This window comes from Anopheles funestus, chromosome 3RL, assembly GCF_943734845.2.
Source record: "Anopheles funestus chromosome 3RL, idAnoFuneDA-416_04, whole genome shotgun sequence".
In the NCBI taxonomy this organism is placed as follows: Eukaryota; Metazoa; Arthropoda; class Insecta; order Diptera; family Culicidae; genus Anopheles; species Anopheles funestus.
The window spans coordinates 58,558,108-58,585,728 of record NC_064599.1 but is presented as its reverse complement, the minus strand read 5'-3'; the positions used below and the strand labels follow the sequence as shown (position 1 = coordinate 58,585,728).

At 42.5% G+C, this 27,621-nt stretch overlaps 6 protein-coding genes and 1 long non-coding RNA gene across 23 annotated transcripts in view; 3 read left to right on the top strand and 4 right to left on the bottom strand.

The window, feature by feature from the left end:
- Positions 1–55: 55 nt before the first annotated feature.
- Positions 56–6,644, bottom strand: LOC125770885 (hexamerin-1.1). Of its 2 annotated transcripts, XM_049440932.1 has the most exons (4): positions 6,501–6,644; positions 6,304–6,431; positions 4,577–6,226; positions 56–330 (listed from the first exon to the last, which is right to left on the bottom strand). In XM_049440932.1, the coding sequence occupies exons 1-4, from the start codon at positions 6,595–6,597 to the stop codon at positions 136–138; spliced, it is 2,070 nt and encodes a 689-aa protein (XP_049296889.1). In that variant the 5' UTR covers positions 6,598–6,644; the 3' UTR covers positions 56–135. The 2 variants fall into 2 exon arrangements, with proteins under 2 accessions (XP_049296889.1, XP_049296888.1); XM_049440931.1 differs by lacking the exons at positions 4,577–6,226; positions 6,304–6,431; positions 6,501–6,644 and adding exons at positions 2,058–2,185; positions 2,255–2,397 and having other exon boundaries at positions 56–1,980.
- A 1,174-nt stretch (positions 6,645–7,818) lies between these two features.
- On the bottom strand, positions 7,819–10,218 carry LOC125771920 (hexamerin-1.1-like). Its single transcript, XM_049443082.1, has 3 exons — positions 10,086–10,218; positions 9,886–10,013; positions 7,819–9,809 (listed from the first exon to the last, which is right to left on the bottom strand). The coding sequence occupies exons 1-3, from the start codon at positions 10,195–10,197 to the stop codon at positions 7,953–7,955; spliced, it is 2,097 nt and encodes a 698-aa protein (XP_049299039.1). The 5' UTR covers positions 10,198–10,218; the 3' UTR covers positions 7,819–7,952.
- Positions 10,219–10,732: 514 nt separating this feature from the next.
- On the bottom strand, positions 10,733–13,307 carry LOC125771922 (chymotrypsin-1-like). The gene is made up of 3 exons (XM_049443084.1): positions 12,062–13,307; positions 11,653–11,996; positions 10,733–11,580 (listed from the first exon to the last, which is right to left on the bottom strand). Exons 1-3 carry the CDS (start codon positions 12,305–12,307, stop codon positions 11,388–11,390), a joined length of 783 nt encoding a protein of 260 aa, XP_049299041.1. The 5' UTR covers positions 12,308–13,307; the 3' UTR covers positions 10,733–11,387.
- A 182-nt stretch (positions 13,308–13,489) lies between these two features.
- Positions 13,490–15,918, top strand: LOC125771921 (actin-related protein 8). The gene is made up of 4 exons (XM_049443083.1): positions 13,490–13,769; positions 13,837–15,006; positions 15,069–15,267; positions 15,340–15,918. The coding sequence occupies exons 1-4, from the start codon at positions 13,743–13,745 to the stop codon at positions 15,636–15,638; spliced, it is 1,695 nt and encodes a 564-aa protein (XP_049299040.1). The 5' UTR covers positions 13,490–13,742; the 3' UTR covers positions 15,639–15,918.
- Positions 15,919–16,054: 136 nt separating this feature from the next.
- On the top strand, positions 16,055–17,025 carry LOC125771923 (succinate dehydrogenase cytochrome b560 subunit, mitochondrial-like). The gene is made up of 2 exons (XM_049443085.1): positions 16,055–16,212; positions 16,328–17,025. Exons 1-2 carry the CDS (start codon positions 16,190–16,192, stop codon positions 16,827–16,829), a joined length of 525 nt encoding a protein of 174 aa, XP_049299042.1. The 5' UTR covers positions 16,055–16,189; the 3' UTR covers positions 16,830–17,025.
- A 404-nt stretch (positions 17,026–17,429) lies between these two features.
- Positions 17,430–18,944, top strand: LOC125767521 (uncharacterized). 2 transcript variants are annotated; one of them, XR_007418804.1, is made up of 4 exons: positions 17,430–17,531; positions 17,598–18,011; positions 18,114–18,282; positions 18,346–18,944. It is a non-coding gene; the product is annotated as an uncharacterized LOC125767521 (long non-coding RNA). The 2 variants fall into 2 exon arrangements; XR_007418803.1 differs by having other exon boundaries at positions 17,595–18,011.
- Positions 18,945–21,730: 2,786 nt separating this feature from the next.
- The window catches only part of LOC125771098 (protein enabled), a 36,245-nt gene continuing 30,354 nt past the window's right edge, over positions 21,731–27,621 (bottom strand). For 14 of the 15 annotated variants that reach the window (XM_049441337.1, XM_049441326.1, XM_049441327.1 and 11 more), the window contains exon 11: positions 21,731–27,549. In XM_049441337.1, coding sequence (XP_049297294.1) covers positions 27,400–27,549 — 150 coding nt within the window. In that variant the 3' untranslated portion in view covers positions 21,731–27,399. The remainder of the gene's footprint in view (positions 27,550–27,621) is intronic. The other variant, XM_049441336.1, reaches the window with a different exon arrangement.

Sequence of the window (27,621 nt, the reverse complement as noted above, 5' to 3'; positions counted from 1 at the left end):
GATCTTCAGGAGTAATTGATTGTATCATCATGATAGCTCTAAAACAATTGAACAATTTACTTTTTCCCTTTCATTTTATTACATAACTATAATTGTAAGCAAAGCATTTTCCATAAACCAATCAATGAAACGAATTTAGTACGAGAGATTAGCCTTGAATTCGTCGGTGTGGTAGATCAGAACATCCTTGAAGTACATGTTCTTGGTGTAGAAGTAGCTGAAGTCGATGTCACGATCGAACGGATATCCGAACGGCAGATCGTCGATGTACTTCGAGCCAGAGCCAACACCGCACGAGTACGTGTAGTCGTAAGTCGAGAACTGCTGTACCTTGGGGGCGTAGTACGGGGTCACGATGAAGTAGAACGTCATTTCGTAACCGCTCGGGAGACCCTTCGGCAACAGCAGACGGTCGGGGAAGCCGCAGTGAGCCTCGGAGTTGTCCAGAACGAATTTCTCGCCACCGTTGTAGGCGGTCATGATCTTCTTGTACAGCTCGGTGTAGGTCGTGCGATCGCGGACGCTGTAGTAGAAGTCGCGCGAGTTGCGGACGATCGTGTTCTTGCCGGTGACAAAGTCGTACAGGTACTGGTCAACCTCGACGAAGTATTTCTTCAAGTTCTGCAGTTGCTTGAAGTCGTAGAACTTGGGGCCCATGTATACACGGACAACTCCCTTGCCAGCGAACTCGGAGAACACATCCATGGTGTAGGTGAATGGCTTGTGGTTGATGCGCTTCTGACGGGCAAACACCGAGAAATCGAAGAACTTCTCACCCGACGACTTCAACGGAATGACGTTGCTGACGTCCGAATCGTAGTACTCGAAGTAGGTCATAAGCTTGTCGAACACAACGCTCTTGATCTCAACACCCTTGAAGTACAGCTCCTCATAGGTGTACGGCTGCAGGTAGCTCTTGAACTGATAGTAGAAGGTCAGGAAGCGGTTGTACAGCTGGTAGAAGAAGGGATCGCGCATCGAGGTTTCGAAGTGCATCAGGGCGCTCGGGAAGAACTTGTAGAACTTCTCGCCACCGCTGTACAGCCGGCGGGCGAAGATTTCCAGGTATCCAAAATACAACTCATCCACGCTGTCGGGGTTGGTGAAGAGCATGTTTCCGACGTATTCAACCGACTCCGGCTTGCGCAGGTCGATCTTGGATCCATCCTCCAGATAGTAGTAGCCCTTGTCGATCACCTGACGAATGCGAAGTTCGTAGTCCTTCAGCAGGTTCACTTGGTAGTAGAAGTCCTTCGACACCGAGTAGTAGTCGTTGCGCACGAAGAATGGAATGCCGTTATAGTAGCTCAGCTTCGACCAGTAGCCAGTCTTGAGCGGGAACTCGTAGTCGAACTCCTCAATCGGTCCCATGAAGTTAACTTGACGTTCCAGATAGTAGCGGGCAATCAGCTGCTGGTACATGTACATGTACAGCTCTCCGCGACGGTCCTTGTACAGGTTGAACTTATCAGTGCCAATGAAGTACGGGTAGTCCATCATGAAGTAGTAGTAGTACGCGTTCAGGCCGATATCCTCAGTGAAGTACGACAGCTTGTCCTCGCCGTAGTACTCGACGGGGTAGACGGCGGTGTAGTTGGAGTAGACCACGTTGTACTTGCCATTGCTGACGAAGCCGAACTTCTGATCGTACAGCTTGCGGAACGTAACACTGTGGATGATGTCGGTGTTGAAGAAGTAGTACGGGTAGATCTCATAGATGGCTGGCAGGACGAAGCCCTTCAGCTGCGGATGGTGGAAGACGGCCATGGTCACAGCGTGGATGAACATGCCCTCGTTCACATTCTCGCGAGCCCAGACGACGTTCTTGTAGAAAGTGTCAAAGTCCACAGAGTTGTAGAAGAAGGTGAACAGCAGGTAGGTTTGCTTCATGTACTCCTGGTTGTAGATGCTGAATAGCTCTCCCTTAGCCAGGTAGCCAGCCTTGTAGTAGTTGAAGAACTCAACCACTTCTTGGAAGTTCTGTGTGCAGGATAGTTACAATCGCATTAAGTGATAAACAAACAATTGAGAATGAAGGGCGCCGATCCTGTACGTACCACATATTTGCTCTCATCGGTGATGTAGGACTTGGTGTACGGGAAGTACTCCTCGAACTGCAGCGGAAGGTGAATGTTCCTCAGCACCTCGAAGAAGAACTTCTGCTTGAACAGGAAGTCCTTGTCGGCTGTTGGAACGATGAAACGTTTCCGTGAGTTAGACGGTGAACTGAAGGCCGAAGATATCCTTTACTTACCATATTTCACACCGGTCACGGGTTGGGAAGCGGGATAGTAAGCACCACTGGCCAAGGCGACCAGGCCGAGTGCGATGGCTACAACAGTCAGTCTCATCTTCTGCTCTCCTTTGTGGACACCACGCTGTGAGTGAAGTTGAGCTGGTCGATTCCCGTTTTATACCCTAATGCACCAGATACCTTATCAAAATCGGGCACCTTGTTAGTTCTTGTTTTCTTAATATTGATAGGAATGTTTGTGCATTATGCTGTCTTCTCTTTTCGCATTCTTTCTCATAAGATTGTTTCCATGCTGTTTGATAATATTTGAACTTGTGTATTTTTTGGTATTGCAGAGCTGTAGTACTTCATATCAGTAACCACAAAAAGAAACGTGCAAATATGAAAGTATTAATCATCTTTTGGAACCGTGCACAGCGATTACTTCACCTGGACACAAGAGTTCACTCTAGTTCAAAGACTTATTTATAACCTTGAAAAGCGATTCAAGGAGAATTTTGGCATTATCATCATACAGTGCAACATAGACACTGAAACTGAAATTAATAAGAATGAGATTGCATAAATAATTAAGAATCTTTCAAATGAACTGATTTTGACAATTTTGTACGTTTTCACGTACATTAAATTCCACATTCTTGTTGAAAATGTACCTTATGGCTACACAAAAAGCTACACAAGGCTTGCGATGTCTCGATGGCATAGCCATAGCTGATCTTCACTCGATAAGACCGGTACCAAATCCAATCCGGATCTAATCCTTACATAGGAATAATTATGCGCCTACTGGTAAATGTAAACCAGAATTAGTAGGCCAAAACCTCAATGGTTTCGAAGTTGCATAAAAGAAGATAAATGATCTTCGTGATCAATGAAAGAAGTGTTTTACTAATAGTATTACATTCATCCGATCATCAAGTGCAGCAAATTACAAGGGTATTACAGAGTAGGATATCATCTCTAACATATTCGCCCGATTTCTGAAGAATCGACTTATATGTCCGTGATTGACAATTATCAGAGATTTCCGAAACGGAATATCAACAAAGAATTAGATCAGTAGTCATACGCAGGACCCTAAAAAAGACGGAGAAGCAACAATTATTTCTCTAAAATTTATTTAATGCTTTTATAATCTAAGCTAAGTTTATCCGCTTGTTAAAACAAAGTTTAACATTACATTGAAGTTTGCTTTGGATGAAAAACTCTTAATGTCCTTTACCACTACAAAGGATCTGCGCTAGTAAAAACGCTCGCGTATTTATTTGTCAACTTTGCCTTAATAAGGATCACGACTCAGGTGCGGAAAGGACATACACATCAGCGGCGCTCTTATAGGTATGTTTTATATGTTAATAGTGCCCGCCCTTAGAATAAACACGAAAGAAAGCCAACTTTATTAGAATAATAATAATCATTAATACTAATCACGCTCAACACCGAACTACAGCAAGCTAAATATTATCTCGTATGGCTCACATCCATTAAAAATCATGTAAATGCTAACGAAGAAAGACACATGTGAAGGGATGCAAAGTAGAGACAGTTGGAAAAATGTATTAGAATTAAACTTAATTTAAGGTTTATGTTAAGGTTTTTGAGCCGCGATTTTTAAACGAGTTCATTTCTTGTTTATACTTTTTACCTGGTTGGTCATAAAACTGTGAGTAATTCTAAGTCCTCGTCAGTATTTCGATATCCTAACCGGTCATTTAGGATTTGCAATAGTTTTAGATCTAAATAAGCAAAGAGCAGATCTATCGAATGGATTTGACGAGCAGCTCATTTCTGTTGCTTATTTACAAGGTTTTTCTATTCAGTTTAGACTAGCAGCACACTTTATCCTACTCGGCGCACTTGATTTTTAGCAAGCAGCATGTTTTTTGCCTACACGCGTCAAAACTCAAGAGCGCAGAGCAGGAAAAAGTGTGCGGCTAGTCTAAACTGAATAGAAAAACCCCGTATCTATTCAATGTCTCTCCACATATAAAATCGGAAACTTTACAAATCCGAACCTCAACCGTTATTGTATTTAATCAACTCAAAACAAGCAGTACAAACGATTTTTTGGAAACACATATTTATTCAAATGCCATGGTAGATTTTCAGATAAATCGGATCAAATGTTTAGTATGGTACGTAAGGTTTGACCTCTTCGGAGTGATAGATGGTAACATCCTTGAAGTACATGTTCTTGGTGTAGAAGTAGCTGAAGTCGATGTCACGATCGAACGGATATCCGAACGGCAGCTCGTCGATGTACTTCGAGCCAGAGCCAACACCGCACGAGTACGTGTAATCGTAAGTCGAGAACTGCTGCACCTTGGGGGCGTAGTACGGGGTCACGATGAAGTAGAACGTCATTTCGTAGCCGCTCGGGAGACCCTTCGGCAACAGCAGACGATCGGGGAAGCCGCAGTGAGCCTCGGAGTTGTCCAGAACGAATTTCTCGCCACCGTTGTAGGCGGTCATGATCTTCTTGTACAGCTCGGTGTAGGTCGTGCGATCGCGGACGCTGTAGTAGAAGTCACGCGAGTTGCGGACGATCGTGTTCTTGCCGGTGACAAAGTCGTACAGGTACTGGTCAACCTCGACGAAGTATTTCTTCAGGTACTGGAGCTGCTTGAAGTCGTAGAACTTGGGGCCCATGTACACACGGACCACTCCCTTGCCAGCGAACTCGGAGAACACATCCATGGTGTAGGTGAATGGCTTGTGGTTGATGCGCTTCTGACGGGCAAACACCGAGAAATCGAAGAACTTCTCACCCGACGACTTCAACGGGATGACGTTGCTGACGTCCGAATCGTAGTACTCGAAGTAGGTCATAAGCTTGTCGAACACAACGCTCTTGATCTCAACACCCTTGAAGTACAGCTCCTCATAGGTGTACGGCTGCAGGTAGCTCTTGAACTGATAGTAGAAGGTCAGGAAGCGGTTGTACAGCTGGTAGAAGAAGGGATCGCGCATCGAGGTTTCGAAGTGCATCAGGGCGCTCGGGAAGAACTTGAAGAACTTCTCGCCACCGCTGTACAGCTGGCGGGCGACGATTTCCAGATATCCGAAGTAGTCCTTATCTACGCTGTCAGGGTTGGCGAAGATCATGTTTCCGACGTATTCAACCGACTCCGGCTGGCGCAGGTCGATCTTGGATCCATCCTCCAGATAGTAGTAGCCCTTGTCGATCACCTGACGAATGCGAAGTTCGTAGTCCTTCAGCAGGTTCACCTGGTAGTAGAAGTCCTTCGACACCGAGTAGTAGTCGTTGCGCACGAAGAACGGAATGCCGTTGTAGTAGCTCAGCTTCGACCAGTAGCCAGTCTTGAGCGGGAACTCGTAGTCGAACTCCTCAATCGGTCCCATGAAGTTAACTTGACGTTCCAGATAGTAGCGGGCAATCAGCTGCTGGTACATGTACATGTACAGCTCTCCGCGACGGTCCTTGTACAGGTTGAACTTATCAGTGCCAATGAAGTACGGGTAGTCCATCATGAAGTAGTAGTAGTACGCGTTCAGGCCGATATCCTCAGTGAAGTACGACAGCTTGTCCTCGCCGTAGTACTCGACGGGGTAGACGGCGGTGTAGTTGGAGTAGACCACGTTGTACTTGCCATTGCTGACGAAGCCGAACTTCTGATCGTACAGCTTGCGGAACGTAACACTGTGGATGATGTCGGTGTTGAAGAAGTAGTACGGGTAGATCTCATAGATGGCTGGCAGGACGAAGCCCTTCAGCTGCGGATGGTGGAAGACGGCCATGGTCACAGCGTGGATGAACATGCCCTCGTTCACATTCTCGCGAGCCCAGACGACGTTCTTGTAGAAAGTGTCAAAGTCCACAGAGTTGTAGAAGAAGGTGAACAGCAGGTAGGTTTGCTTCATGTACTCCTGGTTGTAGATGCTGAATAGCTCTCCCTTAGCCAGGTAGCCAGCCTTGTAGTAGTTGAAGAACTCAACCACTTCTTGGAAGTTCTGTGTGCAGGATAGTTACAATCGCATTAAGTGACGAACAAACAATTGAGAACGAAGGGCGCCGGTCCTCTACGTACCACATATTTGCTCTCATCGGTGATGTAGGACTTGGTGTACGGGAAGTACTCCTCGAACTGCAGCGGAAGGTGAATGTTCCTCAGCACCTCGAAGAAGAACTTCTGCTTGAACAGGAAGTCCTTGTCGGCTGTTGGAACGATGAAACGTTTCCGTGAATTAGACGGTGAACTGAAGGCCGAAAGTATCCTTTACTTACCATATTTCACACCGGTCACGGGTTGGGAAGCGGGATAGTAAGCACCACTGGCCAAGGCGACCAGGCCGAGTGCGATGGCTACAACAGTCAGTCTCATCTTCTGCTCTCCTTTGTGGACACCACGCTGTGAGTGAAGTTGAGCTGGTCGATTCCCGTTTTATACCCTAATGCACCAGATACCTTATCAAAATCGGGCACCTTGTTAGTTCTTGTTTTCTTAATATTGATAGGAATGTTTGTGCTTTTATGCTGTCTTCTCTTTTCGCATTCTTTCTCACCAGATTGTTTCCATACTGTTTGATAATATTTGAACTTGTGTATTTTTTGGTATTGCAGAGCTGTAGTACTTCATATCAGTAACCACAAAAAGAAACGTGCAAATATGAATGTATTAATCATCTTTTGGAACCGTGGACAGCGATTACTTCACCTGGACACAAGAGTTCACTTCAGTTCAAAGACTTATTGGTTACGTTATATGTATGTTGACCTTGAATAACTTCAAGGAGTCTAACAAAAATCGCCTGTGCGTCATGTTTCGCTGTTTGATACATGAAGGTCTGGGATCGAATCTCATTTGGACCGGCCTATTCCCTATTAACTTAGGGTAACGTCAACTGGGGGCAACTGACATGACAAACACAAGTCTATTAAATAGTTATAGTTAAGTCTAATAGGTGTTTTAGTCAAACATTTCGTTAAATGTACATTGTTATATATGTATTTTGCCATTTGATTTTCCACGAAGTTCTCTTTTAACAATTTAATATTTTTCTCATTATACTATTCTACTATCAATTGACAAGAGAGTAAGTTGCAGTTGAAATGATTTATTTTAATACATTTTTGTAATTTTGCTAAAATTTGTAACTTAATTTTTATACAACGTACTGTATTTCTATCGCAAACCCGCTTACTTACGCTAGTGTGGAGTACGGATAGGTCATTGCACTGTTGAAGTTGTCCAAATTTTCGCTTATCTTGGGTCAGCACCGACAACAACATTGATGTTAAAATGCGCTCTAGGGTGCTCTAGATGCGTCCACCAGAAAGGCCGGGATAATGGATTCGCAGATGACGGGGAGCGTTTTAGACGACTCCTGCAGCAGCCCGAGACGGATTGCTGTATCTGGTATGTAAGTATGTAAGCTCGTTTAAAGCTTTTCCAATGATTTATTGTTATTACCTTTATAGTTAGTTTCAATTTTCGTACAATAACAGATTATTATACGGTTATTTTATACAAATTGACTATCTACCGTTTTTAACAGCCACAATCCATGTTTTTTTAAGTCAGCAAACTTATATTTAAGAATGATTTATTTAAGATTTCAATCAAATCAATGCAACTTTATTTATCGCAAACAATCTTCGCAACTTAATAGGTTAAAGCTTAAACATTTATGTTTTTCCTTCATCGTCTCATCGCTTATTTGATCCTCCCTTTTGTCATTAGTGCGATTCATTCGTTTGATTTCCATCGACATGGTATACGAGCACATCACTGAAAAGCATATTTTTTGTAGCGAAATTACTAAAGTTAATCTCGCGATCGAAGGGAAATCCGAACGGTAGTGCATCGATGTACTTCGAACCCGACCCAGTACCACACGTGTACGTGGAATCAAAGCTGGAAAACTGCGCCACCTTCGGCGGATAGAAGGGCGTCACGATAAAGAAGAAACTCAACGGAAATCCGTTCGGGTGCCCCTTTGGCAGAAGCAATCGATCTGGCCAACCGCAATGTACCTCGGACATATCGAGCACAAATTGTTCCTCGCCCTTGTAAGCACGCATGATACGCTGGTACAGCTCGGCGTACGTCGTCCTATCGCGAATATCGTAGTAGAACTCGCGTGTATTTCGCTTGATCTGATTGTCACCTACTACCAGGTCTACCATGTATTGATCCATTTCGACAAAAAGTTTCTTCATATACTGCAGCTGGCTCAGTTGGAACATTTTCGGTCCCATGTACATCCGCACCACTCCCTTGCCAGCAAACTGCGAGCTAATGTTTAGCACGTAGCTGAAAGGTTTGTGGTTGAGGCGCTGCTTTCTTGCGTACACGCTGAAATTCCACGTCGATTGTTCTGCACCATAGTTGAAGCCTAGCCCATTGCTAATGTCCACATCGAACGGTTCAAAGTACGTGATCAGTTTCTCTACCGATGCTCCCTTGATCTCGACACCCTCGAACTTTAGCTGATCGACGGTGTACGGTGGCAGATAGCTTTTGAAGTCCCAGTAGAAACTCAACAGTCGCTGGTAGAACTGATAGAACACTGGGTCACGCATCGATGTCTCGTAGTGCATCAGCACACCCGGCCAAACTTCGCTTGCCGATCCATAGTAGTCTCCTTGTGCCAATATCATTCGTGCCGTCGTTTCGATCATCTTGTAGTAATCCACATTCACACTGTCAACGGTGCCGCTCACGAGATTGCCCACGATATCGATGGCTTCCGGTTGACGCAAGCTGATCTGCTGACCGTCACGCGTCACTACGTAACCCAGATCGATCGCCTGTCGAACACGTTCCTCATGTGCTTTCAATCCGCCCAGCTTAATGGGATCGTACGGGCGCCAAAGGAAGTTGCTTTCGCGCGATCGGAACGGTACACCGTTCCAATAGCGTAGCATCGAATAGTACCCGGTTGCAATTGGGGATTCCCAGGTAAGCTCCTGAATCGGACCCAAACCGTTGGAGCTACGCTCGAGATAGTAGCGTGCGAGAAGCTGCTGATGCATGAAAAGATACAGCTCGCCTCTGCGGTCGTTCTTCAAGCCGAGCTTATCACCGCCAAGGAATGGTGCATAATCCATCATGAAGTAGTAGTAGTACGAGTTCAATCCAACATCCTCCGTAAAGTACGATAGTGATCCTTCACCGTAAAACTGTGTCGCAAACGTGGCAGTGTAGTTAGACAATGCCAAATTGTGCCGTTTGTTCGTGTGGAAACCATACATTGGATCCATGGCGCGCCGGTTGGCAGCATCGTGAAACACATCACCATCGAAGAAGTAGTGTGGATATATTTCGTAGATGGCCGGTAAAATAATACCCTGCAGGTCTTTACGGTGCAGCACAGAAAGTGTCAGGGCGCTGAGAAACATTCCCTCGTTGATGTTATGGCGTGCCCAGATAACGTTCTTGTAGTACGTATCCCAATCGATCGCATTGTCCAAGAATCGGTACAACTGCAGGGTCTGTTTAGCGTACCAGTAGTTGTAGATGGTAAAGATTTGTCCCTTTCGCAGCAAACCCTGTTGATATGTTTGCAGAAATTCGTTCACTTCGGTATAGTTCTGGAAGAGAGAAAACAAAAATCACAACACTATTTGAAGCTGCTCCAGAGGAAAATGGACACAACGTGCGACTTACCGCATATTTGTTTGGATCCGTCACCCAACGGCCAGTAAATGGAAGATACTCTTCAAATGCGATCGGTTGATGAAGATGGCGTAGAATCTCGAAGAAGAACTTCTGCTTTACAAGGAACTCCTTGTCCGCTGCAATTAAGTAGGTAAAAGGTTAAAGAAGATACGTCCACAACTTCCAAACCTTTCTACCACCATACGCACCATATTTGATCGATAGACCATCCACTGTGGCCTGGGATATTGGTACATACGTGCCATAGCAGATCGGCAACACCGTACCAAGGATCACTAACAAGCGAACCGATAACTGCATCGTACTCGATCGAACGGGCGAAAGCTTCAAAACTGTGCTCGTAACGTTTGCATGCACCCGGTTTTATAGATTCGTCTCTCGGACCACTGATAACGATGGCTTATGTATAATGATGACGACATTTTGGTTATTTTTCGTGGATCAAGTGAAATTGCATAATAACCTAATCAAGCACGAGAAGCATGCAAAGATGGGTGCATTTATGCTGATAAGCAGTTTTGCGCAGAAGTGTTGCATAAGATTGATAGAAGTTATTTTGTTTTGCTGATATTGTAGTGTGTGTTAATATAGGGCAGTGATGCAGAGATTTGACACGTTCAGGATGTACAAATTCATTGCTAGAACGTGGTACTAAAACTGCAAATAATACAATGGCGATAAGCTCCTGCCATCGGCGGGCATCAGAATCGGCTGATTGTAAAGATTTGATATCAGGAAGCCAGGAAGGACTACACTATTGATTGTGGTAACTTCCGAGCCGCCACAGTTACGTCTAGAAGACCATTTCTTGAACTCTCTGCTACAGATTTGTACGACGGTGGGCATATATACGTCTGAGACACGACGAAGCGTATACTCTTCTGAAGCGCGTGGCCTGAAGGATTGAATTGTGGATCAAAGCGAAAATGAAGAAGCATCTGCTCACCTGCGATCTCCGGCCGTGATCGTTTCCGTTTGGGCAGCATATTGAAGTTGAGGAGACACTTTCGTACGAACTTTGGAAAACAACTTAAGCACAGAAATCAGGAGTTGCATTGTTGTGTGATGGAATCGGGTATACTACGAGCCTCATACATCTTAACGATTCAGAACACTTTATCAAGATACGGAAGCACGATCTACGGCATGTGTCAGACAACAAATACAGACAACAAATACAGAAAGACAATAAATACCGAGCGATATTGGATGGAAGACTACAACCTTGGATCCAGCTTCCTGGAAAAAAATTGGAAATTAAGTAATTTTTGCACGACGTCCCCAAGCGTAAGTGGGCCAAGAAATAGAACAAGGTTTAATATTTATTCAACTGCTATTAAGTTTACGCGAACTACATACACGAATATTTTTCAAACATTTATTCACGTGTGGCCTTTTTATTCCGCTTCAGAACATAGAATCTTAAGACATAGAGGTTTGCAAAGAAATATTTTACCGCTATTAGTGATAATGTATATAAGAAAAAAGGACTAAATGTCTGTGTTTGATCTGATAAAAGATCGTATACTATTGGCAAAAATTTTGGTGAACACTGCTGGTTTAGTTTTATCGCAGCGGGAGCTGCCCCAAGACACAATGCCGTACAAAAGATCATCACAAACCAGAGGACCTCCACTGTCACCGGCACACGTGTCAGCAGATTCACCTCGTGCACAAATCATGCTGTGGGCAAGTGCAAAGAAACATGTTCCAGACATTATGAATGTTTTTGGGGAACGAACAACTTCAACCTACCTGGCAGTAATAACAACCGGATGCCACTGTAAACGACAGGTTTTCTGTGCGATGAGCCGTAGAGTTCCAACTTGCAGTGTATTAGATACGGCATTCGTTCTGGTGTTAACTATACCCCAACCAGTACTGTTGCAGATGACAGGTGACGAAGACATATACGGTTCTGTGTCCTGTAACGTTATAGGCGCAACATTCTCATGTCCGCTGAACTCGTTACTAATCTCAATGATTGCTATATCATTATCATTAGTACTCTCGAAATATTTAGGGTGTATGAGGACACGTTCAACGCCGAATACCACACTCGTTCCCATTTGTGTTGTACTACCACCATGTAAAGAAAGCTAAATTTCCACAAGCATTAGTCAACCAGCTTAAGCTCTGGTACGTGCTGCCACATGTTTATTACCGTTTTTAGATCCGACACAGAGTACACACAGTGAGCGGCAGTGAGAGCATACTTAATCCCTATCACTACTGCACTACAAAAAGCGTATCCATCTTGGCGCAACAGTAACATATGCGGGTGATCTTTTATGTCTGCATTACGTCCTCCTACGATCCGACCAGACATTTGCTCTTGGGCACTAAAGCCAGCGGCAAAGAGTAACACCACACACACGGAAAATCTGATAAATCCATCACTGACGTGCATCGTGTTCTACCAGACGAGGAATAGTTAATAACTAAACAGCTAATCTATCGTTCTGATTCCAACGTGCCATTTCGAAAATCCGAACACGTTATTTATACAGGTGCATGATCATGGCTGAAAACGTGTTCAAGCTTTCTGCCAAGCCTCCCTTTTGTGAATGAAGAAACTCACGCATACGCTTTATATTTTCTGATATTTACATACATGTATTATAATTCTGGTTGTCGATGTGTTGATTCAGCACATAAGAAATTCATTAAATCAAATCTTATCAGAATCCATATTCAGGCTACTTTAGGGATGTGCGAAGTGAGTAAAAGTGAGATAGTGAGTTGAAACGTTGTATTGAACGAGTTTCGTTCACTCACCACGAGGAGTTTTAGCGACTCTTTTTTTCACTTACTCACTCATGAAAATGTGCGAGTGAGTTGAAACAAAAATGAGTTGAAACGAAACGTTTGATACACATGAGTTGAAACGGAATACATGTGTACATACCCAAACTAGCCAAATGAATATACTTCTCGCTCTGCCTAACTATCAAACCTGTATATGCGAACAAGCGGACTAGTCTGATCGGCAAGGACATGAAACGCGATCCGCCTCTGCTTAGGAGATTGGCAAATTTATAGCATTTTTTATTATTTTTCACTCTTTTTTTTATTTAAAGCATTACTTGAGTGAAAAGAAACACATTGCAACCAATTGGCATTAAAAAATATCAATTTAAATTTTTTTGCAAAATTTCTCAAAAAAATGGCAAGGGGTACCCCTTATGAAATTTTCGAGTTGAAATTTTTTTTAAATTTTTTTTCCGATTTTTTATTCTTTTTTTAATTTAAAGCATTATTTGAGTGGAAAGAAACTTATTCCAACAAATTCGCATTAAAATATATCACATTTATAAATTTTGCTACATTGGTGAAAAATGAGGAAAATTTTACATTTTCTCAAACAGGGTATGGAACTTGGTTCCTCGAATAAGTTTTGGTACAGACATCTGAGGGCATGGTTGTCCAAGAAGAAAATGTAGCCATTGGTGCCATCTATCGGCCACAGGTTAAAGATTGGCGATCCGTTGGATACCGATCGAGTTATAGGCAAAAGTTGATGCAAAAATGAGCCTTAGGAGATTGGAAAATTTATTTATTTTTATTTTTTTTTGTCAATTTTTAGAACTGGCTCGCTCTCCATGGCGTGCGAGAAGCGATATAAAATTCAGCAATGTTAGGGCGAGATGTGTATAGAAATGTAAGCAACAATGCCAGCTGGGTGCTGCTGCCCCTCTACCTCAGTTGGACAGCTGTCTACTGACAGTAGAGTCTTATATTCAGCGTTCATTCAGCGTTGTCTTTGTTTACATCCAAAGCCGGTAAAACAATTCTTTAGAACATATTCACAGTGAATCGAAGAGAAAAGTGCGCGTGCTAAAATTATGTCTACGTTAAAAGATCCAGCCGAAGTATGTTACAGTCTTTCAGTTGAAAAACACACCAGCAGCATTAAGTTATCTTCGTGTTTTATTTTAGCACCACATCCAAGCACAAAACATCATCGTGATCCATCCCGGTTCGCATTACCTGCGCATTGGTCGTGCATCGGATGTGAATCCGGTACGAATTTTGCACGCTATCGCCCGCCGTCGTAAACCGGGTGGCGCAGCCCATCGAGACTCTGTGTTGCCACCGGTGGTTGAGAAAAGCAAAGAATTGCTACAAGAGCTAGAAGACTGCCGGTTGCAGATAACTCACACCCTACAATCCTGCGTACAATCGAATGGACAGCGACGGTACGCTACTCCACCGCAACAGATAGCCGCGTTCAATAGACGTTCGCAGCCGGAAGTTGTACCGGACAGTGAAACCGAGTGGCACGACAACGATGGAAGCGACGTTGTGATAGGAGAGGATGTATTGGCGCTAAACCCGGACGGAGATTATAACGTACATTTTCCCATCCGACGGGGTGAGCTAAATCTGCACACCGGTGTCGGTGGCTCATTGTTTGCGATCATGTCCGATCTACAGACGATATGGGAACATGTACTTCAAACACGGCTTCATATCAAACCCAGTGAGATGCGACAGTACAGGGCCGTGCTGGTAATACCGGACATTTACAATCGTGCCCACTTGCGGGAGTTTGTGACCCTCCTATTGCATCAAATCGGGTTCGGATGTTGTTTTCTGGTGCAAGATCACGTAGCGGCCACGTTCGGTGCCGGTCTTGGGTATGCGTGTGTTGTCGACGTTGGTGATGAAAAAACATCCGTCTCGTGCGTTGAGGATGGAATTTCTCATCCAAACACACGCGTACGGTTCGATTATGGTGGAGCGGACGTTACACAGGTATTTTACTGGTTGCTACAAAAGTGTGCATTTCCCTACAGGGAATGCAACGAACTAACACCCCTAGATGGTGTGTTGTTGCGACGCCTAAAGGAAGACTTTGGACATGTAAACTTGGACGTTTGTGGTTCGGTTGAAAAATCATTCACCGTTCAGCATCCGGGAATGTCGAAGCGAAACTATACCCTGCAAGTCGGCGACGAAGCAATGGTTGCTCCGTTAAGTATATTTTTTACCGAGCTGCTCGCTATCACGGGTGCAAACCGTACTGCGCCAAAGACACAAAAATGGTGCTCTTCGCAACCACATCCGGAGGACTGCTTCGATGCAGAATATCTAAGAGAAACTGGGGTAAGTTTGCGGAATATGAACAATTAGCCACGTCCATTTGTTTACATCTCGTTTGATTTCAGCGGCGCAATAAGGAAAACTTAGAACAATCGGTCATTGACAGTGGTGCACTGCCGAACACGGAAGCACCGGATGAAGATCTGGTGGTAGACGGGTTGGAGCAGGAGCGTGAAACAAAAGCGAACGATCGTGACTATCTCCTGCCCGGTGGACAGTTGGTAGGATTGGATCAGGCGGTTATTCAAAGTATCGAGCGTTGTTGTGAGTATAGTGTGACACACTGCACGTTTATCGGGACAAATTAATTAATAAATTCGATTTTTTTCGTTATAGCAAGCGATGAATTGAAGCGCAAGATGTACGGGTGCATTTTAATCGTTGGCGGTGGAATCAAATTTCCAGGCATTGGCAGTTGGCTGCAAAGCCAGCTGGCACGCAAAATACCCGCTGGCTATCGTTCGGAGCAGAACATCGTATCGAGCCCAAAAGATATGGATCCGGAGATTACCAGCTGGAAGGGTGCCGCCGTCATGTCTTGTCTGGAAAGTGTGGTTGAGCTGTGGCTTACCGAACCCGAATGGACAAGATATGGGTTGCGCATTTTGCGCGAAAAAGCCGTTTTTATGTGGTAGTAAGTTGAATGTCGTTTTTTTAATAACATCTGGAAATTAAAAAGGAATCATTCTAATTTCTAAAAAGGAAAAACAAAACAATTCCCCAAACTATAGCAATTTTTGAATGGATTATTCTCTGAAACCCACCCCCAATATGTACGTTTCATATCATATTTTCACTGGGAAGAAATATTTCAATTCAAGCTAAATTAATGAATTATTGAATCGTTAAATGCTTTCATTTAAATAAGATATCAACTCCTTCTCCTTCCTAATTCGTTATTAACACTTTACTCAAACTATTGGTACATTTTTTGCATTAAAATTTTTTATTTTGTTTGTACCGAAACCACCTCAAATCCTGCTGACGATTGACAGCACTACGGCACCCCTTGAAATCTGTTTGACATCTGTCAAATCTTGCACAACAGCAGTAACAGACGATTCTGTTTTTCTTGTTTAGGAAAACACACAACACTACTTCTTTTCCTCCGAAGGTATTGCGTTCCCAGTGACGAGTTTTCTTTCGACTTTTCCTTAAAACAATCCGACCACACCAGCACGACGTAATGGCCGCTTCGCTGCTGCTGAGGTAAGTATTAGCGCATGGAAAATGGAAACCCCCTCCAGCTACGGAATCATAACTACCCTAGCTGCTACCTGGTGAAATTACATAATGATTGTACTATGTATCCGTGTTGTTTTAGGAACGCTTGCCGCCGTTCGTTGCTGCAGGGTTACGGAAGTAATGTCACCCTTCCGCTGGTAGCGGCACGTACGATCGTGCTGAAGCCGGCACAATCGGACGTCCGTCCTGGAGAGTCGCACGACGACCGGAATGCACGGCTGAAGCGACCCCAGTCACCACATCTGACCATCTACAGCTTCCAGCTGACGAGCATGCTATCGATTACGCACCGTTTCACCGGGTTGGCACTAACCGGATACATTACCGCACTTGGGCTCGGTGCGCTGGCAATGCCACACGACGCCACACACTACCTGACGATGCTGGAAGGGCTCAGCGCTCCGACACTGATTGCGCTGAAGTTCACGCTTGCCTATCCGTTCGCGTACCATACGGTCAACGGTGTGCGTCATCTTTTCTGGGATTTGGGCAAGTTCCTAACCATCAAGGAGGTGTATACTACCGGCTACACGATGCTGGGTGTGTCCGGTGTACTGGCCGGTTTGTTGACAGCGCTGTAGAAAAGGAATTCACATCCCCTCTTTTTTGGCGTGCATGTAAATTAACACAAATGTTAAAATGTAACGGAAAGGTGCATACTTTCGAAATACTGCTAATTTATTGAAAACCTTGCATAGTAGTGGAGGCAAAACTGTCGAAACAATAAACCAAATTGACCCAGAAATCAAGTGATTTTGAACGGTGTCGCTAAAACAATTACTGCAGAATATTTAACAAACCTGGCCCCTTTATGATAATTTTGTCGGAGAAAACGATCACTTATTTTTCGAAACAAGAGAGCATCCTTCAATGGAGGTAATGTTATCTTGTTTCGGATGATGAAGCCGAAAGCGATCGGTATAAACAACCAAAAACGATGTCTATTTAGCGTAACGCGTAACGCGGGTTGATAGAAATTGTTAATAAGGAAATGATAAATAATTTGGTGAAAATTACATAAATATACAAAAATAGAAGAATATCATATAAAGATTCGTTTTATTCTTTGCAACTTTCAGAAATAAAACGTAAATTTATGGATATTCGATTTTTCTACTCGAGCTTCCGCTAATTTCCTAACTACCACTGCGGTTGGCGCTAGCATCGGCCGCAGCACGAACTGTCAGTGCTGTCATCAATCTCAAGCCATTTTTCTCCAAGGGACGCGCTGGATGGTTGTTCGCGAAGTATTTCTACTGTTTCTCCGATAACTACAACGTTTGGTAAGTTATTAACTGTGAAGTACTTTTTCCCAGTGCGCAAACAAGCTCTCCTTCATATTGCAGCAGCATGCATTGCCAAAATCGTGCTGGCGACGCAGGCGTGAACAAGCGGTACCGGCGTGAACGGTTGCGGCAGCCAGCGCTGGTATCGATCGATCTGAACAAAGATCCCTCCTAGGATGTAACGAAGCCGGCACCTGATCCATACGCAGTGCAAAAAGCATCAGAATATTCTTCGAAAGAAGCGAAGGAAGTACCGTGGGTTATGCAACCGGAAAAACCACGCACCGAGCCGAAAAAGTGTGTTAAGATCGGTCGGCCTGGTTATCGGGTGAGAAAGCGGCTCGATCCGGAGAAAAGTCAACAGTGATAGCTCTTCCTAATCGCCTGTACGGAAATTACGGACCGTATTGTACCACTGCATCGGTTTTTGTTCGTTTACGAATCACCATCGAAAAGATCGACCATCAGTCAAACGCGGTAATTTCATATTTTAATGGATTTATAAGTTTATTTTCCTCGTCATTAGAATGGATGATATAGATAATTGCTAACAATTCATTAATTATTTGTGATTTTCAGATAACACGAGCTCCCGCCAATTTCCACCATTATACGCATGGCGCTAGCATCGGCCGCAGCACGAACTGTCAGTGCTGTCATCAATGTCAAGCCATTTGTCGCCAAAGGGACGTGCTGGATGGTTGTTTGCGAAGTATTTCTACTGTTTTTCCGATAACTACAACGTTTGGTAAGTTATTAAGTGAAAACTACCTGTTCCCATAGTAAAGCCAACGTCTCTTTCATATTGCAGCAGCATGGTTTACCAAAACCATGCCAGTGACAACACCGGCGGCGTAGGCGAGAGCAAGTGGTACCGGCGTGAACGATTGCACCAACCATAGCTGGAAAAGATCGATCTAAACAAGAATATCTACTAAGATCCAACGAGGGCATCATCTGTCCCACACGCGGGGTGAAAAGCATCAGGCCAATCTGGCACGTCGTGCCGTGAAAGAAACGAAGGAAGCACCGTCGTTGATATAACTGGGAAAGAAACGAATCGATCCGAAAAAGTGTGTTAAAATCGGTACCGTGGCATCGGTTTATTTCCGCTTACAAACAAAAGATCGTAACTGGTCCGTGCCACTGAAAGAAAAACACAAAATGATTTTTCCTACAGTTGTCCTTAAAGCCGGAAGCGAAGAAAATTTCACCACCGCCACCGAATGTGCCCCGGAAGCCGATATTTAATCCGGTTCCACCACCGGCGGCATATGTAAAGCGAGTGCAGATTGACTTAGGTCCGGATGTGGATGATAAACTGATGTAAAATCATAATTTACAATAATTAAATGGTTGTATGTGTGTAAATTTATTTATTGAAATAATAAATATCTGGATTTTTAATAATTTTTTGATATATTCCGGTCGACAAGAACAAAAGAAACTAACGAAAAATAAGTTAAAACACCAAGAGAGCATCCACCAAAGAGGTACCATTACCGCTGTTCGATTTGCAAGCAACTGAAAAATTCCGAAAACCAACACCAAAAACGACTTTCGACACCAAGAGAGCATCCAATCAAGGAGGTAACATCGAACTGGTAAAATGCTTCCGCTAGTCTCCACAGTTGCCAAAGTGGCGCTAAAAACATTTTTAATTAGCAGCTTCCACTATTCTCCACCATAATACAGGTGGCGCTAAAACTAATTAGCGCCATTATAGCATCGCGGAGGCTAGCGGAAGCTTTTCAGTACCAGCTAGATGTTACCTCCTCGATTGGATGCTCTCTTGGTGTCGAAAGTCGTTTTTGGTGTTCGTTTTCGGAATTTTTCAGTTGCTTGCAAATCGAACAGCGGTAATGGTACCTCTTTGGTGGATGCTCTCTTGGTGTTTTAACTTATTTTTCGTTAGTTTCTTTTGTTCTTGTCGACCGGAATATATCAAAAAATTATTAAAAATCCAGATATTTATTATTTCAATAAATAAATTTACACACATACAACCATTTAATTATTGTAAATTATGATTTTACATCAGTTTATCATCCACATCCGGACCTAAGTCAATCTGCACTCGCTTTACATATGCCGCCGGTGGTGGAACCGGATTAAATATCGGCTTCCGGGGCACATTCGGTGGCGGTGGTGAAATTTTCTTCGCTTCCGGCTTTAAGGACAACTGTAGGAAAAATCATTTTGTGTTTTTCTTTCAGTGGCACGGACCAGTTACGATCTTTTGTTTGTAAGCGGAAATAAACCGATGCCACGGTACCGATTTTAACACACTTTTTCGGATCGATTCGTTTCTTTCCCAGTTATATCAACGACGGTGCTTCCTTCGTTTCTTTCACGGCACGACGTGCCAGATTGGCCTGATGCTTTTCACCCCGCGTGTGGGACAGATGATGCCCTCGTTGGATCTTAGTAGATATTCTTGTTTAGATCGATCTTTTCCAGCTATGGTTGGTGCAATCGTTCACGCCGGTACCACTTGCTCTCGCCTACGCCGCCGGTGTTGTCACTGGCATGGTTTTGGTAAACCATGCTGCTGCAATATGAAAGAGACGTTGGCTTTACTATGGGAACAGGTAGTTTTCACTTAATAACTTACCAAACGTTGTAGTTATCGGAAAAACAGTAGAAATACTTCGCAAACAACCATCCAGCACGTCCCTTTGGCGACAAATGGCTTGACATTGATGACAGCACTGACAGTTCGTGCTGCGGCCGATGCTAGCGCCATGCGTATAATGGTGGAAATTGGCGGGAGCTCGTGTTATCTGAAAATCACAAATAATTAATGAATTGTTAGCAATTATCTATATCATCCATTCTAATGACGAGGAAAATAAACTTATAAATCCATTAAAATATGAAATTACCGCGTTTGACTGATGGTCGATCTTTTCGATGGTGGTTCGTAAACGAACAAAAACCGATGCAGTGGTACAATACGGTCCGTAATTTCCGTACAGGCGATTAGGAAGGGCTATCACTGTTGACTTTTCTCCGGATCGAGCCGCTTTCTCACCCGATAACCAGGCCGACCGATCTTAACACATTTTTTCGGCTCGGTGCGTGGTTTTTCCGGTTGTATAACCCACGGTACTTCCTTCGCTTCTTTCGAAGAATATTCTGATGCTTTTTGCCCTGCGTATGGATCAGGTGCCGGCTTCGTTACATCCTAGAAGGGATCTTTGTTCAGATCGATCGTTGCCAGCGCTGGCTGCCGCAACCGTTCACGCCGGTACCGGTTGTTCACGCCTGCGCCGCCAGCACGATTTTGGAAATGCATGCTGCTGCAATATGAAGGAGAGGTTGTTTGCGCACTGGGAAAAGGTACTTTACAGTAATTAACTTACCAAACGTTGTAGTTATCGGAGAAACAGTAGAAATTTTTCGCGAACAACCATCCAGCGCGTCCCTTGGAGACAAATGGCTTGACATTGATGACAGCACTGACAGTTCGTGCTGCGGCCGATGCTAGCGCCAACCGTAGTTGCAGTGAGGAAACTAGCAGAAGCTCCATAAAATCCATAAAATTACGTTTTTTTTTCTGAAAGTTGCAAAGAATAAAACGAATCTTTATATGATATTCTTCTATTTTTGTATATTTACGTAATTTTCACCAAATTATTTATCATTTCCTTATTAACAATTTCTTTCAACCCCCGTTACGCGTTACGCGTTACGCTAAATAGACATGAGAATGACAGCTAGAAGAAAGTCAAACCTTTTCCCCGTTGGATGCTCTCTTGGTGTTGAAAAATCGTTTTTGATTTTCGCTTTCGTTTCGTTTCGGTTTTACCGGTCGCTTGCGATTCGAACTTCGGTAGGTGTTACCTCCTTTGATGGATGCTCTCTTGTTGTTTTAAAAACTGAAAGTGGTCGCTTTTCAAAGCCAAAAAATGTCACAGCAAAGCATATTTCTAGCAGGAATGACCATGTTTTCTAAATTTTGGAAATGTTAACAAATAAGGAATACATTTTTATTACAATAATTATGTTAGTTACATAAAAATAGAGCAAAATGTATGTATAATTTTCAAGAAGTTCATGTGATACGATCATTTAACAAAACGGCAGTTCAAAATCAAATCAACAATTAGATCAAATCAAAATTTCGGATATCGAGTAAGTTGTTACTCAATAAAGTTTCTCTGTACAAAAGCACACAAACAGCCGACCACGGATTATTACGTTTACTTCACTTTTTCACTTTTTTTATTAATCGCAATATGTTTTTTTGTTGTTCTTGTTTGTTAATTTTATAAAATTTGTAGGTTATCTATAATAATGTGTATGTGTGTCAGTAGTCAGTGTGCGTGTGTGTGTGTGTATGTCCTTTTTGTATTTGTGTGTGACTTGTATGTTATATTTTCCTTTTCAAGACTTTTATATTCCTTTAGCCAAAACTTTCGCGATAATACACATATTGCGTATTGTTGTTTGTTTCTTCTAATTTAGCTGATTTTGTGTGAGTGTTTCAATGTTTTGTCCTGTTCGCTTCCTTTCTGTTTGATCTACTGCAATAACTGTGTTTCTTGTTGTATTGTTTAATTAATCTCTATCGTCCATCGTTCATTAACCACGCTGCTACACCCACCACAAACCAATGAACGTCCAGTACCGAGAGACCATGTGTGGCCATCCATCTACCCACCGCTTATTGGGTACAGCACGTTGCTATGCTTTCATTTGAATCACTCGAATTGGTTACGACCCTTAGACAACATTCTTTTCCGTTCCTTCATTCCAACTACTAAACTCCCCGCGTCTGTGTGTTCTCCTCTATCGGCCAACCAAATCCGTTCAATTAATTTCTCCTAATATTAGCATTTTTTGTTTATTTGTTTCCTTTTTTTCTTTTCTTACGCAGTTACGCACCACTTTCGTTAATCATCTCTTGGCGAATAATAAGATAAATGTATATTTATGTGTGTCTGTATATATATATATCAATAATCGCATTCTGCACGTCTTATCTTTTAAAGGTAAATAAAAGTAATACTACAAAATTAAAGTTAACATAAAATCACAAATCATCTAATGTAGTAGCATAGATGCATCCCACCAATAGCTTCGTCGTATATGCATGTATAATGCGCGTGGTGGTGGTGGTGCCTCCTGCCTATTTGTGTTTCTTTTTTGTATTTCCTACCGATCAGATTGGAGCTTCTTTCCTGCTGAAAAGGACCTTCCGCTATACCTTTGCACCATATTATCATTGTTGTCTCACTTGGCCCATCCAACGCTACAACTCACCCTCTATAAACTCTAGCTGTGTGTGACGACTACTGTCTGTATATGTGTGTGTGTATGTGTACCTCTGACAAGAAGTGATCGAAAAAACGGTTAAAAATCGATTCCTTGGTTTTGAGAGTACGTAGAAAGCAGAAAAAGCATCTTATACGCACAATATCCTACACCCTTTCCACCTACACCAGAAGACGTTCGCCGCCGCCATCGTGACACAAAACGATCACAGTTCAAAATGAGGAGTTTTGTTTGATCGTGCCCTAATAGCCTTATACCTCCTCATAATCCTTAATCTCATATCTCATCCACCCAAAACCTCCCTGTTTCCGATCACGTGCCATGAATGCCGGTTTTAAAATCCCTAAACGGTACCGGTGTAAAGTAGCGAAATGGTTGCAGAGAAAAAGCGTTACTAAAAAAAAAAGCATTTACAAACTGTGCGCTGTTCCGTTCTTTAATAAACCGAACCAAATCTAACTTGCCGCGAGGGTGAATCATTAAAACGAATAAACACTCGTGCTACCATGAGACAAACGATATTTGAATTTGCAAGCGCGCACAGGTTTAAAAACATATCTTTCTGCACGAAATTCTGCCAAACTTTTCTCTTTATACAACTGACCATCTTTCGTTCTGTCTATCTCTTTGCTCCACAAGACAAATCCGTATCGTTCATTACTGGTGTCCATTGTTTTAATACTGCTTATTACGTGTGACAATTTCCATGCCTTTATGCGGTTCCGATATAGAACAGGGAAGAAGAAATGTACCATATAATGGAAGTCGAAATGTGTACGTTAAGAAGAAACGCTGAAACTGAAACATTTCCTTTTTTGTTTTACACGTGTTTAAACGATCGTCCTCTTAACTCGTCCTCTTGCTTGTTTGGTTGCTTTCGATAGATTTGCGCACATTACGCGTTCGTCACCTTCTTGCTCGTGTTCCCGGTTGCTCTATTCATTGCCTAGCTGTTTCTTAGTCTCCTGTCTTGATTCATCATATGTCCTTACATTTTAAATTACCAGTCGCTGATATTTCGCATTAACAGTTCAACATTATTTCCTTTACTATAAGTTTTGTTATGTGTGGTGTACGCGGTCAGCATTTAGTTAAGACTTTGTACAGACTTTTAAGCAAACTGTAGAAAGACATTTTAAATCTACCTATTTTTGCAAAGCAATGTTAATTTTAATACAAAAGAGCTAAACTTGAATGGGAAAAACAATAAAACGAGAAAAAAAGGAGCTAACATTATGAACCATCGATGCAGAATAAATAATTTTACTAAAACAGTAACGAAAGTTAACTGAAAACATGAAAGTAAACCTTACGTCTGTACAAAGCCTTAACATATAGCAAACCGCTGTGTTTTGTTGTGTGTGATTTGTCTTCCGGTCGTGCAATTTATTTTACCTTTTTTTTTGTTTGTTAATATTTGTCTGTGTTCTTTGAACGGAAATCTTTTGCTTGTTATGTTTGTGTGTGCGTATGTGTTTCTTATTTGCTTGTTATTGATTTTTGTTATTTTGTTTTGGGCTTTCTTTTTTTTGTTCTTTAGCCAAACGCCGCCTTCATTTACGCTCTTCGTTTCTGTGGTCTATTGTATGCTTTTAGCTTGCGATAATTCGTAACATGGCGTGATTCAAAACCCGTTGCGCGGTGATAGTAGCGTAGCCATTTAACATTCCAATTTCCATGCTTTTTTTCCTTTTTTCGCCATTTTCTTTTGCATATTTAGATAGATATCGGTATTGTATAGTGTTCGGTTTTGACTCATGGTGATTTAACATTTTCCTTCCATCCTACCATTATCGCTTGCATTTCTTTTTAAAAGCGTTATCCTTATCAGTGTGTACGCCGTGTACACACCCGGTTTGCAGTCGTACATTATTTAAAAGAGAGCATATCTACGCGTTTGTTTCGGAAACGGCACCACGCAGTGTTCGTGCTGTAAGAAGATCAACTTAAGAATACGTACACCACACACATTGCTTCTTCTTTGCAAGCTTTGTCGTACTTGTTTCGCTCTACAATTGCTTCCCGCCGCTTGTGTACGCGATCGATTACGGACAGGAATAGACCCTCAACACATTTATGTCAGTTCAGTTCCGAGGGAAGATTTAATTTAATGCAACTACACCACCGTGGATTCATTCCATCTACGCTACAGAACAACCGATGGTACACGCCGGTAACACCGGAAAGAAAGCGTTTTGCGGTTCAGTTTCGTATTAACATGTATGCGCATTTGTTGCTAATTTATCAACTGTGTCGCCCGTTCATTCCCTCACTATGCTTATAACTACTACCATCGACATGACTATAATGAAAGTGTTACGCGTTCACACATCCAATTCGTACCCCGTTCGTCCCACTTTCTGTTCTTCGGTCCGATTATCCGATTCATCACACAGCGTTTACATTCGCATTCCGTTTAGTCTTTCGCTTTATGTACAAAAATTCGATTGTGTAGTCCGTCCGTATCGGTTTTAGCGCTTGCACATATCGGTAAACCTCCTCCAACTCTTACAATAACCGCTCTCGTCTAATGCTCAATCGCGTTTGTGCGCGCAACCTTAAAATTAAGTGTGTGTGTGTGTGTGTGTTCTTTTACATTCCAACGCTAGAGACTTAATCAAACCGTACCGCATCCCGTGCGAATTCGATCCGATTCCAGAAAGTGTTCACTAAATTTATACTACATTTTGATTTAATCAGCTTAGTTTGCTTCGGTGTGCATTTTTGCATACGGATGCGTGTTCTGCGCCGTTTTATTTGAGTGTTAGTCACTCGCTACTCTCATTTTACTATTTTGCGCATTTTGACCAAAAAGTGGGGGAAAACAACGGAAAAAAGCTTTCGTTTTGGTTTTAGATTTTTTTCCCCCCATTTCCTTTTTTTTAATTCTAAATCTTTCGCTTTCGTCGCGCACTTAAGTATTTAAGGTTTAGTTTTAATTCATGTGTTCCCGATGATGTAGTTATGTTTGAAAGTTTAGTGATTTTGAATTTTCTTTTTTTTTTGTTTCATTGTTCTCCAAAGAGTAATAATAATGAGACAGATAATATGGCTGACACATAGAGACACATGGATAGACATTCGATTCAAAGAACTGCTTCGTTTCCGCACTGTTTTATCTTTTTTTTTGTTGCAAATACCCTGTCAATGGTCTTAATAGCAATGACTTCACTTTAAGGCTAACCAAAACGCGTTTCACCTCCCTTTCGGTTAGCTTTTTTTTAACATTGCAAGAGCTTGTACGAGATGATGATACTATTACTATAACGCGATACGGCTGAAGATAGGGAAGGGGCAGAGAAACATATCAACGGGTGGTACATCACACGGACCAAAAACGGTTAACCACAACAACAATGGCGCACAAAAAATTGATATCAAATTCCACATGGGAACATGTTTTTCACATCTTTTCATCGATACGTATGCCATTCGAACGCTCGGCCGTGTCCGAGTATATGTTGTATATTATGCTAATTCATTAGTTCTGCTTTCGACTACCTCAACTGCACTTTTTTTACGATATATGTATAAACGTTTGGAGTCTTGTAGTTCAGTTTCCTTCGCGCAAGTGAATGGTGTATTTGTATTATTTTTTTCTCTCTCTCTTCGATAAAGTCCACAAATTATTTCTTTTGGTGGGTGAAGAACTTGTGTTTCACAAACTGCTTGCAGATGCATTGTGCCGCAATGATACAGCAATTAAAATAAACACAGTAAAAACAACCGGGTTTAAAAAAAAAACAGAATACGAACCACGTGTGCAAAATGTTGGGGCTACACAGAATTTACTAACGGTTAGCATCAATTCTTTGCTTCTTGGCTACGCCTTAACGAGCGATATACATGACAATAATTGATTTGCTGTGTCCCGCCGTCGTTTTACTTTCATACAGGCTCCAACAGTCAACATCGTTAACCTGTCTTCAACAGTTTGCGTCCATCTGTAGTTGCTTTACGACAAACTATCCTTCTTTCTTCTTTTCTCTCGCACTCTCCCTCTCTATGGCCATAAATAAAAAAGCACAAATTAAAAAGTATGCAGCAAAACAGCTTCAACCGTTTAGCAAATCGAAACGTTCGTGGTAAATGTTATACATAAAAAATGTATTTCGAAAATATATTTGATTTGATATCAACATTAATTACTTTCTACCAAAAAAAAACAAAAAATGACGATAAATCATTAAGCAAAAAGAAATACGTCATTGATGAACGTAAAATTAAAATAGCAATCGAAAACAAATTCATTTAATGTACAAATGAAGGGATTCGATCAAGTGAAGTAAAATCTGCACACCAGCAGCGAACCAGTGTCCATTCGCGACCGAATGTTCACCCCGTTGTAGTCTAATCGTTGCCATGTTTTGTCTGGTTCTAATGTTACCATTTCGATGCTTCTCATCTTTGACTGCCGTATGTGTGTGGTCGCGTCCCATTGTTTTTATCTGCTTGTTATTACAGTAGTTAATGATAGTTTGTAGTGGTAGTAATTTGCGGTAATAGAAATGGTGTGCACGTGTGTTTCTTCCCGTTCGGTTTCTAGTGCCTTTAAAAAAACGGAGGCAACAAAGCGGAGTTGCGTTTACCTGCGGTTGAATTCGGATTTGATAGCTTCTATAATTTCTTGCTTCGCTTTCGCAAGCTCGTTGCGCATTTCACGCAATATTTCCTCCTTCAGATTGTCGAACTCGACCGCGGTTGGAAGGGAGAAACTGTCACCACCATTGATCTGCTGTTGTTCGTGCAAAAAAGGTTCATGTCATGAAAACAGAAAAAACAGATTCAGTTACACTTTCTCTGCAAA

Coding starts and splice junctions, on each gene's coding strand:
- LOC125770885 (XM_049440932.1), bottom strand. CDS start 6,597: ATGAGACTGACTGTTGTAGCCATCGCACTCGGCCTGGTCGCCTTGGCC. Junction 6,432..6,500: donor CGTGACCGGTGTGAAATATG/GTAAGTAAAGGA, acceptor TCGTTCCAACAG/CCGACAAGGACTTCCTGTTC. Junction 331..4,576: donor CCCCGTACTACGCCCCCAAG/GTGCAGCAGTTC, acceptor TACGCCCCCAAG/GTACAGCAGTTCTCGACTTA.
- LOC125771920 (XM_049443082.1), bottom strand. CDS start 10,197: ATGCAGTTATCGGTTCGCTTGTTAGTGATCCTTGGTACGGTGTTGCCG. Junction 10,014..10,085: donor TGGTCTATCGATCAAATATG/GTGCGTATGGTG, acceptor ACTTAATTGCAG/CGGACAAGGAGTTCCTTGTA. Junction 9,810..9,885: donor CGGATCCAAACAAATATGCG/GTAAGTCGCACG, acceptor TCTCTCTTCCAG/AACTATACCGAAGTGAACGA.
- LOC125771922 (XM_049443084.1), bottom strand. CDS start 12,307: ATGCACGTCAGTGATGGATTTATCAGATTTTCCGTGTGTGTGGTGTTA. Junction 11,997..12,061: donor CTGTGTCGGATCTAAAAACG/GTAATAAACATG, acceptor GTGGAAATTTAG/CTTTCTTTACATGGTGGTAG. Junction 11,581..11,652: donor CCGGTTGTTATTACTGCCAG/GTAGGTTGAAGT, acceptor ACTTGCCCACAG/CATGATTTGTGCACGAGGTG.
- LOC125771921 (XM_049443083.1), top strand. CDS start 13,743: ATGTCTACGTTAAAAGATCCAGCCGAA. Junction 13,770..13,836: donor CGTTAAAAGATCCAGCCGAA/GTATGTTACAGT, acceptor GTTTTATTTTAG/CACCACATCCAAGCACAAAA. Junction 15,007..15,068: donor AATATCTAAGAGAAACTGGG/GTAAGTTTGCGG, acceptor GTTTGATTTCAG/CGGCGCAATAAGGAAAACTT.
- LOC125771923 (XM_049443085.1), top strand. CDS start 16,190: ATGGCCGCTTCGCTGCTGCTGAG. Junction 16,213..16,327: donor GCCGCTTCGCTGCTGCTGAG/GTAAGTATTAGC, acceptor GTGTTGTTTTAG/GAACGCTTGCCGCCGTTCGT.